Genomic DNA, 15,278 nt, shown 5'->3' with positions numbered 1-15,278 from the left:
GTACTTGTTTGGCTTTTTAAATATTTTGATATGAACGTCACTGATGAATCTTATGTAGACGAAACGCGCGTCTGGCGTACAAAGTTATAATCCAGATACCTTCGTAATTTATTTGGCCTTTTTAACTTTTTTTTAGATTCGAGCGTCACTGATGAGTCTTTTGTAGACGAAACGCGCGTCTGGCGTATGTACTAAATTTAGTCCTGGTTTCTATGATGAGTTTATTTAAAACCACTGGGTCGATGCCACTGCTGGTGGAGATTTATTTCCCCGAGGGTATCACAAGCCCAGTAGTCAGCACCTTTTGTGTCGACATGAATTGTCATTGATATGGTTTTATTTATAAATTAGCTGTTTACAAATTTAAGAATTTTTTGAAATACTAAGGCCCCCCCCCCCCCCCCCGCATGGGGCGTTCTACACTTATGACACATTGAAAATTAGCAAAACCTTTATAATGATTAAGTGATGAATTATTTTTTTAAATAGACACAGCCTTATTTGGCAGTTGTCAAAGTTCATGATATAACAATAGGATGCTATCTAATGATACAACAGTCATAATTACTGACAACTTACTTGGGTTAATCCACAAATCATGTGTCTATTTTCAAAAAGTCGTATCTTTCTAACGTATCTTATCCATTATTTTGGTCAACAAAGTCAAGAATCTTATCATATATACCTCTTTGAACTCATTAAAACTTTAACTGAAAGGTAAGGATACATCGGCCTTTAAACTTTAAATCGTAAAACTGTTTTTCAGATGCAATTTATTTTTGGATTGAATGATATGGACTAAAGAAAAAAAATCTGATGTAGAACAAAATGATTTAAAACGCACCAAACAATAACCCTATTATGATACGAAGTAGATCTTATTATTTTCCCAAATTCGGTCAACTAGATTGTATCTGTGTAAACCTCACTGATACTAATAAACTATTTAGATGGATTTTACGGACTGTCATCCGAGGCCCTTAAAATCGGTTTTGTTTTTATACTTTCACTACCAACTTTACTGTAACAGATGCGCATGTAGCATTCAACGTTTATCTAGAACGATGAGAGTTAAAAAAAAACAAGGAACGTCTTGATCAATGCTATTAAAATTAACAATTGCAGTATACAGTAATAAAAATGATTACTCGAATGATATAAAACCCCAAAAAAATAGCGATTAACAAAAACAGTCAAATAACAAAAAAACAGAAACCAGGGGAAAATTCAAAAAATAAAGTCCATAATCAAATGGTAAAATAAAAGGCTCAAACACATCAAACGAATTGATTACAACTCTCATGTTCCTGATTTAGTGCCGGTATTTTGTTATGTATTGTAATGATGGATTAAACCTGGTTAAATATAACACTGGCTAACGATGTCAACACTATACATAAGTTATTTTTTCTTATCATTTAGATTATTGCTTGTTCCTGTTTTATTTTTGCTGGTTAATTAATTTTGTAAATATGTATTTTTATTTGTTTTTTGTACGATAGAATAAAATGGTTAATTAATTTCAAATTGCATGGGGATATGTCGTTTGTTTATAATCTTTTGAAATAGTAACAGAATACACACAGATAAATAGTATCCATGTCAGTAAACAAATATAATTTTATATATAATGAGTATCAATAGTATGCCTGCATTTGTTAAATGCATTATAAAATCACAACTTCCTCTGTCTATACACATCTAATTCAGAAGTCACTTTGAACAGCGGTATACTACTGTCGCCCTTATTTACAATGCTTAAATTACATAACGACAATGACTTTATATCAAATCGATTCTATGGGCCGTCTTATATTTTGATCCGTGACGACGACCTCGCTGACACTTCAATATATTTTTTTTGTGAATGAAAAACCCCATATATATATTTTTTTTTTATTATATTAACTTTTCCCATTCAAATTCCGATTTTAATTAGAAAAGCACTAGCATGTGTTGCGCTTCAGTTTGTGCTCAGTTCCAATAGAAGTAAAAGAGAAAATCAGAACTTCAAAAAATTAGATGTAATTCTGAACCCGATACTGAAAAATGCAATACAATTGAGTATGGAAATTGGAGAAAAAAGTGACAACAACCCGACAAAGGAGATTATAGCAGCGGAAGGCCACCCATGGATTTTCAACGCAGCGAGCAAATCCGGCACTGGTATGTGTGCCTCAGCTGGACCCTAAAGACAAATGTGTACCAGTTCAGTGAAAATGGACGCAATGCTAAATTCCGAAACATATACAAATGAAATAAAATTTGAAAGATATACAAAACTAAAAAAGGCCAGAGGTTCCTGACTTGAGACAGGTACAAAAATGTGACGGGGTAAAAAGAGCTTTGTAAAATCTCAACCGTTCCCCTATGCCTCGATCCAATGTAGAATAAAGAAGCACACATCATTACGCACAGTAAAACAGTTTACAAGAAGTCCAAGTCCGATGTCAGAGTAGGTAATTAAAGAATATAACTAGGCACAATGACAATGATACATACATTAACAGAGGACAATCGGCAGGTACTGACATGCCAACGTTAGACCTCAATTAAACTGAGTGAAATATGTGCCTTCGTAGTTAAGAAAAATATTTTTAAAACTAGTCAAGATTTTTCATTTTATAATTTGCTCATCTAACAAATGTAAACCACGCTAATTGTTTACTTACTTTTGATTTCATTGACATTAGATGTAGGTAAAAACCCAGTTTTTCCATTCCATGTTTTATATTGACTTTCGTGTTATTCGGTATCATAAACAAGATAAAATGAAAACTTTCATATATATTGGAAAAGTTATCCATTTTCTAAAAAACATATAGCTTGATCGCTGATTGTGGATCAGTTATTATCTTACAAAAGGAATTGCATTCGTAAGTACAATGATATGACTGTAATTCAATATCATTAAATTTTATGCTACTACCATACAAGTAAAAGGTTTAGCTAGCTATAAAACCAGGTTTAATCTACCATATTTACGTAAGGAAATGTCTGTACTAAGTTAATAATATAACAGTTATTTTTCATTTGTTTTATGTGTTCGTGCTTTTGATCTTGACATTTCCTTTATGAATTTTCTTTAAGACCTCAACCTTTGTTGTTTTTTTTTCTCTTTTTGGTTATGATAGGAGTTTACTTAATTGTTATATTTATTTTTTTACCAAATGAACACTTTTATTACCATATTATGTTCTAAATATACTGTACAATATTATTGCATTATCATCGCATCATCTTCAAAGGAACATATAACAAAACATCCAAGTCATCAGGACAACAATCTAGATCTTATATACAGCATTTTAGAAACAATACTTTAACATTGTATCATGTCTTAATAGAATTAATGTTGAATTACTGCATTATAAAGAGAACACGTTTGTATTGTATTTGTTTGTACATCTCGAAATAATATGATATTTTTAACCATTCAATAACCCTAAGGATTAAAATCATGATAAAATTTTATATTTCAATGGCCTATCCTTCCATCAGATGTAAAACGTATCCCTTCAAATGCTCCTGATTGTCCAGATGCTAATTATAATACATACTGGAAGTCATGAAGACATAAAATCACTTCACATAACTTCAGGTAAGTTATTTTTATTTATCCAATACTGGTGGAAATGGTTATACCTTCAAACAATTCTTTCGGATTTACGTTACCTTGACGTCGTAATAAAATCACATAGTTTTACGATAATATTCCATTTAAGGCAAATATTATACAATTACTGTCCTGAGGTAAATGTGTGGTTTTATTGACTCTTAGAAAACTGATATTCACTGAGGCCAAATGTCAACTAAACCACATATTTACTGAAACAAAAGACAGTTATTGTTTTATTCCATATTCCGAGAGAAATGTATGTAATGGCAGGTATTTATCAAATTCATTTTTAGATCAAACGTTATTACAAACTAGTAAGTAGTTGAATATCAGTTCTATTTTGAGAAAAGATGATAATATATATAAACGTCACAAAATAAAAATCTCTTTTTGTGACGTTGATAAATTCGTGTGACGTGCAGTTTAAAATTTGTTTGTGGTGTCTGTGGGAGGTGTTCCTTGTTATCTTGTAGTTTGCATGTTGTATGCACTACTATGTATTTTTGTAGATATCGGCATTTGTTTTTGGTGTTCACTGTTTTGCTATTTTTTGTGCTTTGTCAATATGCCTTTTTATGTTTCTTTGTTGACAAATTTGTTTTTTGATATAGTTATTAGGATTATAATACAATGTTGACTAAAAAAGGGGGCAATATACCAAAGGAACATTCAAACTCATAGATCGAAAATAAACTAAAACGCCACGGCTAAAAAAAGATACAAACAGACAAAAAAAAATGTATTGAGTTAAGCCTGCCAATTGATATTTTATCGGGTGTTTACCTATGTTGTGATGTTATGCTATTGTTTCAGAAAAAGGGAGAAGTTTTGGAACCATTAAAAAGTTTAATCCCGCTGCAAATGTTTGCAACTATCCTTAGTCAGGAATCTGATGTACAGTAGTTGTCGTTTGTTTATGTAATTTATACGTGTTTCTCGTTTCTCGTTTTTTATATAGATTAGACCGTTGGTTTTCACGTTTGAATGGTTTTACATTAGTAATTTTGAGGCCCTTTATAGCTTGTTGTTCGGTGTGAGCCAAGGCTCTGTGTTGAAGGTCGTACATTGACCTATAATGGTTTACTTTTTTAAATTGTTATTTGGATGGAGAGTTGTCTCATTGGCACTCACACCACATCTTCCTATATCTAAATAACAGTACAAAAGACACAACATTGAAAACTAAAGATCAAGCAATACGAATCAAACCAAAAACTCTGGGTAATCTCAGGTGCTCCAGAAGGGTAAGCAGACCCTGCTGCCCATGTGTCACCCGTCATGTTGCTCATGTTATTACAAACCCGGAAGAAATCTTAATTCGGTAGGACACATTCGTGGAAACGGAACGGAATTGTTACCAGACATAAGGAGCATATACGATATAATATGTCAACAGTCAAACAACTCGTGATTGGGTTTGTAAAACTTCACCATTTGTAACTCTTGGTGTAATAGTTTCCTTTTGGGCAACATGCCTCTATCAAGGAAATCATGATAGGAAATACAAGCCCGGGAATATTGCGTCAATTAGGCGATATTTACTCCGTATGTAGGCGCTGCTAGAATGTTACAACATAGCAGGAAAGGGGGTAATTGAAAATGTAATGGTAATTAAGTGTAATGCATTACAATTTTCCATGCAAGTGAATGTAATGTGTAATTCAGCAATTACATGTAATGATAATTTAATGAATTACAAAAACAAAAGTATGTAATGCTAAATTACTTTTGAATAACATTTCAATTACATGTACTTTTATGGTCTTAATGATAAGAAATTGTGTTATTAACATAAATATTCTTTATTTGACATACAGAAATGTTTGATAAATAGTCTTATAACTTTTAAAAAATGTGAGGGTCATATAATGGTGCTGTTTAGTTTTTAAGAAAGATCTTTATCTAAATAGATTGATAGCATGTATATACATACCATCAAAACACGTAGGTATAGTTAATAAAATCATACACACATCTTTTTTGTCAAATTAGTATATACACACAAGGATTATAGGATGTAAAACAAATGGCAATTAATCGGGCACAGGACATTTGCGCTTCAAATACTATGGACACTTGCGCTTTAGATTTTGATTCATCTGTATTTGTGTGATCGGACTTTTGCGCTTTTTACCAATATATACAAGTGAATTGAACCTACATGTTCAATTTGCAGACTACCTGACAGAATTGAATCATGATTTCTAGTCATCATACAGTTAAACGTACGACAAATACTCATCCTATGCTATGCTTATCTATTTGAAGAGTATCATTGGACAACAGTCGATGAATTACATAAACATTTGTTATATTGAAAAACAGGCGCCCTAGTCAAGAATTAAGAAAGAGACTCTTGTGTTTTTTTATTTGAAATTTGGACTAAATGTGGACCAGTCAGGACAGATAAGAAGAGCTAAATAATTTCACTCCTTAGGCTTCCGATATCAAGCGAAAACGGACCTGTGATAACTGTACGTGATTTGTGTCTTTTAAATGTATAGCCATAAAGAAAATTATGACTTTTACTCTGCCAGGTCCCAAGCCCGTGTTAAAGAGGAGAATAGTCATAAAAGCTTAATATTACAAAAGCGCAAATGTCCTATGTAAAAAGAGCAAATGTCCTTTTATAAAAAGCGAAAGTGTCCAAATTAAGTGCGCAAATGTCCTATGAAAAAGCGCAAACGTCCCGCGCCGAATTAATCAGGCTAAATGTGTAATAAAACAGCCTAGGGACAATGTCACCATTACATGCATTTTATCTTATTTGCAAAATACTGCTAATATTTAGACATTATACATTGTTTGTAATAAAAATTATTTAAAATCAAATGACATGCATACTTTTGAATAACACATTGTAAAAAAACATGGACAACTTTTAATGTATTTATAATTTATTTATTTATATTATGTTTCGCCAAATGACTTCATTTTTTGGTTAACAAAATATCCCTTAAGGTATTGACAAGTTAATAGGAATACATTTCCTCTTCTATCAAGCAATACCTGCCACATCAGCTCCTGTCGAAACAAAGTGTTCAGACCAGAGAAATGCAGAACAGGTGACAAAATATAAAAAATACTAATGATGATCAAATGCAATGCTAAAACTATGTTGTAAACTAAGGCCGTGTTCTCACTGACCTACACTCGGTGTTGTGTTAGTGTAATGAACACATTAACTAAACACAGTTACGTTCCCATTGATAAAACTCAATGTCTATATGTAGTTTAAATCATGTTTTGTCTACATGTTGGAAGGGGGTTATGGATTTTTTGACACATATTTTTTTTTCGCACATAGCACGAACAATTTGATTTAGTTTGATAAAAGCTATCAATCAAATAATTTTGTTAAAAAATTAACACTATAAGGTTTGGTGAAAATCTGGATTCAGAAAAAAAATTCCTCATTGAACAGCATAATTTTTCATCAATTTTAGAATCAGAATGTTTTTCATGGAGAAAAAAAAACGTCCCCCCCCCCTTTTTGTTGTTGCATGGTCATTCCCTTAACCCATAATCTAGATAAGTATCATTATTGCCAAACACATAATTCATTTCAAAATGTCTTCCCGAATTGACTGGACGTACATTGAAATATTTGCCACTGGTCTTAACTCAATCAACGATTCACTAATAAATGCATAAACATCCCAATCCTTCTTATTAGTTTGTAGCCTACTTGATTTGTTGCGTAATTAGCGGCGGATTCAGATCTTGGTAGGGTTCCGGGGATGAAATCCATTTTTTTTCGGACGAACAATGTTTGGAACTCCATGCATTTTTAAAATGCCTTTATCCGCCTCTGGTAATCAAGACATCTTTAGTATCTTTAGAATAGGTGCAAATCAAATTCGAATCAATGTAATGAACATCTAAATGACATATAGTTAATAAGTGTGAATTAAACTTATGCAAAGGTAACAAAACCAGGTGTATAGATGTGAACAAATTTAATGTTACATCCCAGCTCCTTTGTTCTAACAGGGATGATCTGAGCCGGATCGCCCCTACCAGATCACCCAAGTTTGAGTTTCTTTGTTATGCATGCTTTCCTTTGTTCTGTACCATTTTGGCGGGAATGTCAAATCTGCTATAAAACTTAATTCTACGGAAAAGACTATCTATCAAAATTCACGTAGGAAAAAATCCAGTGTATATGCTGGGATTCGAACTCAAGACATTTAGCATATCATGCCACGACACATACCACTAAACCAGGACGACTGGATATGTTCAAACAGTAATTTAACATACTTAAAGGTAGCAAGATCTTTTTATAAGTGGGGCGAGTTGGCATAACTTTAATCATTGGGGTTTAAACCTTGTTCGTTGACAAGTGAGTTGTCAGACTTATTGTTCAATTTGATTTTACACTTTTCAAAAGTGGGGCGAGTCGGTAATAAAATTAACGGTACCAATTTTCTTGCACCAGATGCGCATTTCGACAATACACGTCTCTTCAGTGATGCTCGTGGCCAAAATATTTGAAATCCAAAGCTTATATTAAAACATGAAGAGCTGTTATCCAAAAGGTTCAAAAAGTATAGCCAAATCCTTGACAGGAATCAGAGCTTTGCATGAGGGAGATACATTCCTACATTTTTAATAATTTCTTACATTTTGTTACACCAAATTTTAATAATACAAAAAAATCCGTATTTTCATGCCAGTACCGAGGTACTGGCTACTGGGATGGTGATACCCTCGGGGACTAACAGTCCACCAGCAGAGGCATCGACCCAGTGGTAGTAATACAATTAACGGTACCAATGTTCCTGCACCAGATGAGCATTTCGACAATACATGTCTCTTCAGTGATGCTCGTGTCCAAAATATTTGAAATCCAACGCTTATATAAAAGATGAAGAGCGGTAAACAAGAGTGGGGCGATTTTTTTATAAAGTGGCGATACAGTATGGGCTGATTGGCAAGTGGGGTGAGTTGACATTGTTTGATATCTACTCATCGTGTTAAGGGTCATAAAGGGTATACATCATATAGTAATATATGAAGTATATTATAATGGTTGTGTGGCGTTTTAAACTAGATTTTATGAATTGTAAATGGTTTTTCGTCTCATCTCAAACAGCTGGGATGTAAAATAGTTATCCCACACAGACTTGGTGTGTCAGTAGTAGATCATCCTGTGGCCTCCGACCATTGGGATGATCTTACTCTGACACAATGCGTCCACCCATAGAAAGACAGTTTGATAATAACTTTGAAGCCGGTTTTATTTGCTGATAAAATAGAAGTTAATAATTTAGAAAGAGGTTTCGGGAAGCACTTGGAAGAATCAGCGTTGTTTGTAAGGACACTTATGTAATGAAGGTATTCAGTAGAGTGATGAAAGATCAAGTTGGTTGAAATTTCAAAGGAACATAGAACAGACCTATGATAATTCAATATTTCCTCTTTATTAAGTGTCGTGGTGGTTTCCAGATGAAGTATCAATACCTTGTCATTTATCAAGCAATTTATAAACTAAGGATTTTCTTATCCCAGGAATAGATTACTTTAGCCGTATTTAGCACAACTTTATTTGTGGGAAAACAACATACAACATTGGGTTATTTAATATTAACGTAACAATGTTATTGATAGATTACTTGTTTCTTTATTCTGATTTGTATCAACAACCTCACATAATTAATCCATTCGGAAGGAGTATCTGTGACTTTTTTCTCGCGTTTAGTCAATTGCCGGGCATACCTCGACTGAATCCATCAGTATTTTGAAGTTGTATTTCCAATAGATGGAGTTAGGCTCACACTATTTCGGACCTTTGGACAACACATTTCGAATGTAAGTGTTATTGACAATGTTGATGCCACAAGTAATAACATGGCCAGTCATATTATATATGCATGAGAACTAACAAAGATGCAGTTAAGAGGTTTAGACTTTAAGTCGTCAATATTGAGATCCTGCTAAACGTGTAAGAAACGTGTTTTGTATAGGTATAAAAAAAATGGTAGGTATAGATTGATCATTAAAAAATGGAAGTTTTTTCGATTACACTAATTTGTGATGAAGGATATTGACCAAGTTGTCGCCATCGAGACCCTTTGTTGGCAAAGGAAAGTTTAAAAAAATATCTTTTCTTATTTTCATCTGTTCCAATGGTTTGAAAAAGTCCATGACTTTCAATATCCAAAACGGTTATTATAAGTTTATATTGGTTTGAATGAGGGTTTGTAACAGTGGTTTCCAAACATAAATTGAACAGAGAATGACGTTTTGAAAGGGGTAAAGTTGCAAATGTGATGAACACTTAACGGCTATTGTATAAAGACAGCAAGTCATTAATAGAGTCATCATGCAGAGTTGTTGATGTATAATGACGATGACCATGACTGCATCTACGTCGAGGAGATGGTTTGAAAGTTTTCATTTAACATTGTGTGACATAAGAGAACATATAGAATTTAACCAAATTTGGTTTATCTCACAAATTTAAATGAAATAAACTCAAATGTGAAGTTTTATAAATATTTCATAAAGATTGATAAAATCCTGGGCATTAAATATGATGACTTAGCATAAATTCACAGCTTACAGTATGCATAGTTTACTTAAAGGCTTGAATGCAAAATAAATTCATAATGTATGCATTTTTTTTAGTTAAATTGTTTAGAGGTGCTTATATTTACTCTTTGCAGTCCTTGAAACTCATAGATACTTCCTGAATATTATAAGGGGGTAGTTTTAGTCCTGTCGATAACACAGAAGTAAGCTGCAACACCTACATCTGCTTTTTTGTCACCGCGCCATAAAAAATATAAGCTAGAAATATAAAAATATCTCAACAAAACTAACAATAGTGTGTTCTATCCTGAATATGTACTAAAAGAGGGACGAAAGATACCAAAGGGACAGTCAAACTCATAAATCTAAAACAAACTGACAACGCCATGGATAAAAATGAAAAAGACAAACAGAAAAACAGTAGTACACATGACACAAATATTCCATATTACTAGAAACAGCAATCCAATTTAGGGAATTTGAAGCCCCAGTGGGGGAAACCAGAGAAACTTGCCTACCCCTTGGGTGATAAACCAAATAATTTAACTTGTAAATGCTTTGATTTTATGATTTTAAAGGTCTTTATATTTAAACCAATAATTGTGCTTGGAAGTAATGCAAAAATCAGATGTTAGAAGTCATCTCTATAACATTTTAATTGAATTCATTCATCAGACTGGTATCTGCATACAACTATTGCAAATATGGCTTTGTTCTAACACTTCTAGTTCATATATAAGCTCAATTGTGTCAGATATAAGGTTACAGATGATCTTGTCGTTACAAGAATTCTAAATTGACCATTTGAGGCAGAAATATATACTTTTATCGACAAATAGACATACAGTAAGATGTGGACTGGAGACAGGGGCAGGATTGGATATTTTATATAATTTTGAATGTTGCAATGATTGACTGCTAAACGGCACATCATATAAACATCACTCAATCATGTGTCTAATATAAGTACACATTACATGGAGTCCTGAAACAAAAATGCGTAAATACTCGGACTAATTATAAAAATATACAATGTAACAAATATTCTTTACTCATTCATATTTGTTCTCGACAAAAAGTATTTACAACAAAACTATTACTTTATATAAATGGAAACACTTTTTCGTCTTTTACTTAATAAGCCGTCATTTATAAAATATAGACTTTAGACTAAATAACATATGATTTTTACCGTATGATAATAGCATTAAATTAACGTATATTCCATATTTTTCGAATTGATGATTAGTGGGCTGATATGAAAAGTTTATCACATGCTTCGCTTAATATTGTTATCACATGCCTTTCCGTAACGCTATCACATGGCATTCCGGTGATACTCGGCAAATTCCGGAAAATACACCTCAATACTAGAAATTGAAAAAACACCTCAGTGAAAAACATTACAAAGTAGTGTAAAAATCAATTATTTGGATACTAGAAAGTATATTGTGTAAAATAATATAAAAAAATAAACAAAAACAAAAACAAACAAAGTATTCAATAAATGCATTTTTTTAAAGTTTCAAGCATAATTTAGAAAGTTACTTTAAAAAAGGTTGACTTTTCCAAACAATGTTCATTATGTATATTGTTGAATTATTTTTTTTGTCGATTCGTCCATGTTAAAATGTTGGGTTTTTTTTCTCTGTTGAGGCATATGATAGAAAGATTCATATCGAATGTAGCAAAATTTTGGTCCGACGTCCGTGAACTTTTCCCTCTTTCAACTTCATTTCTAAAAGGATTAATATATGAATCTGTTATTTTTCTTTACTGTTGAAGCATATGATAAAGCTCTTGGGCTGATATTGAACCTAGGGCTGATAATACATTCGATATGACAAATGCCATGTAATAATCTGATAGTAATTTACGCATATTAACAATACAATTCTACCGTGGCAAATAAAACGTAGTTTATAAAATCATATACTTATAACTAAATAAAATACTTTCATGTACATCTTGTGTCCTTGTGTAACATGCATGCGATATGAGGAGAACGTTACAAGAAAGTAGAAACTTTACTATAATGCTATTTACGTGACAAATATAAATATTGTTTATAAAGAAGTAACTTACAGTATTCAATGAATATATTGTCCAAAATATATATATGGTTTACAGGTAAACTTTGTGGTCAATATAAACAGATATAAATTCAATGGACTGTCATGGCTTTGTCCGTGGAAGTATACAGGTACAAAACAAAGAAAATTAAACTTTACCGCGAAATACCAACAGCCAATCAGGTACAATGATTCAAGTAAATTCCTAATGAATATTTATAGAAAATAACGTGAATATTACTATACACAAAAGTAAGGTTAGCAAGTATTAATTTAAACTAAATATACAATATTCAAAATATGTAATTTAGCTTTATTATAAATATAGTAATTAAATAGATGATTTTTAAAATATATAAAATGATCATAAAACTCACTCTGCTACACATTGGTTAACATTGTAGTTATTTGTTTAATCCAGTATGCCGAGAGGAAAAGGTAAGAAGGTGCTGCCAAGTCGAGCAGCACATAGCCAGGAAAAACATGTACAGCCACTGGTAAAAAAGAGGCGTCGCCCAAGGAGTGCTGAAAATGTTCAAAATACAGTCAATACACAACAGTTGTCAATGCCACCAGAACAGTCATTAATGCCACCCCAACAGCCATTAATGCCACCACAACTGCCATTAATCTCACAACAACAGCAGTTAATGCCACCTGAACAGCCATTTATGCCACTACAACAGGTCGGAATGCCACACGCTCCCCGTCACCCCCTTGAACTTCAAGTTCCTGGTCAGGAATTTGCTCAATCAATGCAGCCTCCAGCTCTTGATACTGTTCAAAATGGTAAAATTTTAGTTCGAGAAAAAAACAAATCCGGGTTACATAATAAAACTGAGGGAAACACATCAAATATAAAAGGACAACTACGATACAACAGAAACACAACATTAAAATGTATACGTAACGCACACAGGAACGAACTGTAATACAACAATTGCCATTTTCCTGACTTGGTACTGGATATTTTAAGAAAAAAACTGATGGACTGAATCTGGTTTTGTGGCATACCAAACCTTCGGCTTTTATGGCAAGGTTAATTATAACATTTAAATGACAACATTACATCACCGGACTACACTACAAGTACATGGGAGAACATATAGGACGGAGAAACAAACGAATAACAGCTAAGCAAAAGGTATCAGGTTTAAAATTTAATACGCCATACGCGTGCTTCGTCCACATAAGACTAACCAGCGATGCTCAGATGAACAAATTTCGAAAGATCGTACAAATTTATTTGACCCAAACTAAAATCAAATAAATGAACTGGGTCATTAATCATCTTTGCCAAACTACACGAATAAAACAGAAACAAAATAATAAGGTTTACAACTCATAACGATAAGACATTTGACAAAATCCTATGAGAATAACAAATATAACATCATCATCGTCCTCAATTTTTAAATAGCAGTCAATGTATGATTAAAATTCGACAAGATGATACATTCCAAATTTGGTTAAGTTGGCGGACTTTTTTACAAATTTAAAGCAGAAAAGATGTCAAAGCATTATGTTAGCTTCTTTTCATTCTTCCAGATAGGCGGCTTTTGTGTAAAGTCTGCCTCATATAAATAGGTGAAGCACAATCCCAAACGAAATCAACACTGAGGGATGTTATATTCTAAAACATTGATTCAATAACGTATAACATGTCGAAGATGTAAAAATAGTGTGCTTTTATCTCAAAGTCACAGACAGTTCTAGAGTTTTGTATTCCATTATTGAAAGAAAAACCTGCTTATTCAATGTGAAGTTAAGATTAATTAAAAAAAATCACGTACCAAATAATTTACGTTTTAAGAAAAAAGTTAGTCATATGCATATGATAATGCAATAATGGAATACAAAACTCTAGAACTGTCTGTGACTTTGAGATAAAGAACAGCAATACAATAGCTTTTCCTTTATTTTTGTGTTTTGCTGTGCACATATGGATTTTTGTCATGGTTGGATACCCCTTATCCTTTTGTATATAACAAATTGTTAATGACAATAACTCTTATTCAAAATCATGTGATATTTTTACGATCAAATTTAGGCAAAAGTAGTATGATAGTTGTTATCCATTCGTTTGAGGTGTTTGAACTTTTAATTTTACCATTTGATTTGGGACTTTCCTTTTTGAATTTACCTCGGAGTTCAGTATTTTTGTGTTTTTACTTTATACCGCTGTTCAAAATCATGAAGCAGATTGATTTTACTTCTGTCATATTTGTTTTTTGTATATACTTAAAAATACATAAGATTTTGATTTCCTTGTCATTTCGATATTTTTGCGGTTTATTCTACGGAAAGACAAATAAAAAAAACTAAAAAAATGAGTTCTAAATGCTTGATCGATAACAAATTTTGAAATATATACTTTCAGATTATATACAAATGGATACATTAGTTGGTACCATTTTTGACGTATCCGAATCGACGAAAATTTGCGTTGACGCGGAAAGAAATCAAGACAGGGCAGATTTAAAGTGGATGTTTTATATTTTCGAAGTCATAGATGACCTTGTCGAATGTGACGTACCATACAATAATTGCATATTTTTTGCTGGTGTTGGTTCAACTTGCGGCAAAGTATTTGATATACTTCGGACAATGCAGAAATTTGCAAACAGAAAGAAACAACAAAGAAAAAAATACTGGGACCACGATAAGATTGTAAAAGAACTGCTAGATTTGCTTGAAAGCAATGGGGCGAAAACAATACGAAAATATGCGCATGAATGTGTTATTAAAAAAGTAGTTTCAAAAGAGGAAGCAGAGTTCCTACTTAATGAACTTCAATTAAACAAAGATTTGTTAAAAGTATTTGTAAATGAATGCTTGCCGTTTCAGTGCAGAGATTGGGGAAGTGCGAGTACGATTGGCGCTGGCCTTAATTTTGTACAAAAAACGATTGCTACACTCTATGAATCTTGCTGGAAAACAGGTAACTTTGAGGATGTCAAAAACGCTGTAGAAGATGGAAAAAGTCGGCTCTTAGAAGATGTAAATGCACATTCAATCTTTCAAATTCATGAAGCAAGAAGAATTATCAA

At 32.6% G+C, this 15,278-nt stretch overlaps 1 protein-coding gene across 1 annotated transcript in view; it reads right to left on the bottom strand.

The window, feature by feature from the left end:
- The window catches only part of LOC139522641 (uncharacterized), a 217,888-nt gene extending 212,989 nt beyond the window's left edge, over nucleotides 1–4,899 (bottom strand). The window contains exon 1 of the mRNA XM_071316107.1: nucleotides 4,836–4,899. Within this exon, the coding sequence (XP_071172208.1) occupies nucleotides 4,836–4,899 (64 nt within the window). The remainder of the gene's footprint in view (nucleotides 1–4,835) is intronic.
- Nucleotides 4,900–15,278: the final 10,379 nt, after the last annotated feature.

The sequence above is a fragment of the Mytilus edulis genome, chromosome 5 (genome assembly GCF_963676685.1).
Source record: "Mytilus edulis chromosome 5, xbMytEdul2.2, whole genome shotgun sequence".
In the NCBI taxonomy this organism is placed as follows: Eukaryota; Metazoa; Mollusca; class Bivalvia; order Mytilida; family Mytilidae; genus Mytilus; species Mytilus edulis.
Note: the sequence above shows the minus strand (reverse complement) of the source record. Positions and strands in the feature narration are given on the sequence as shown.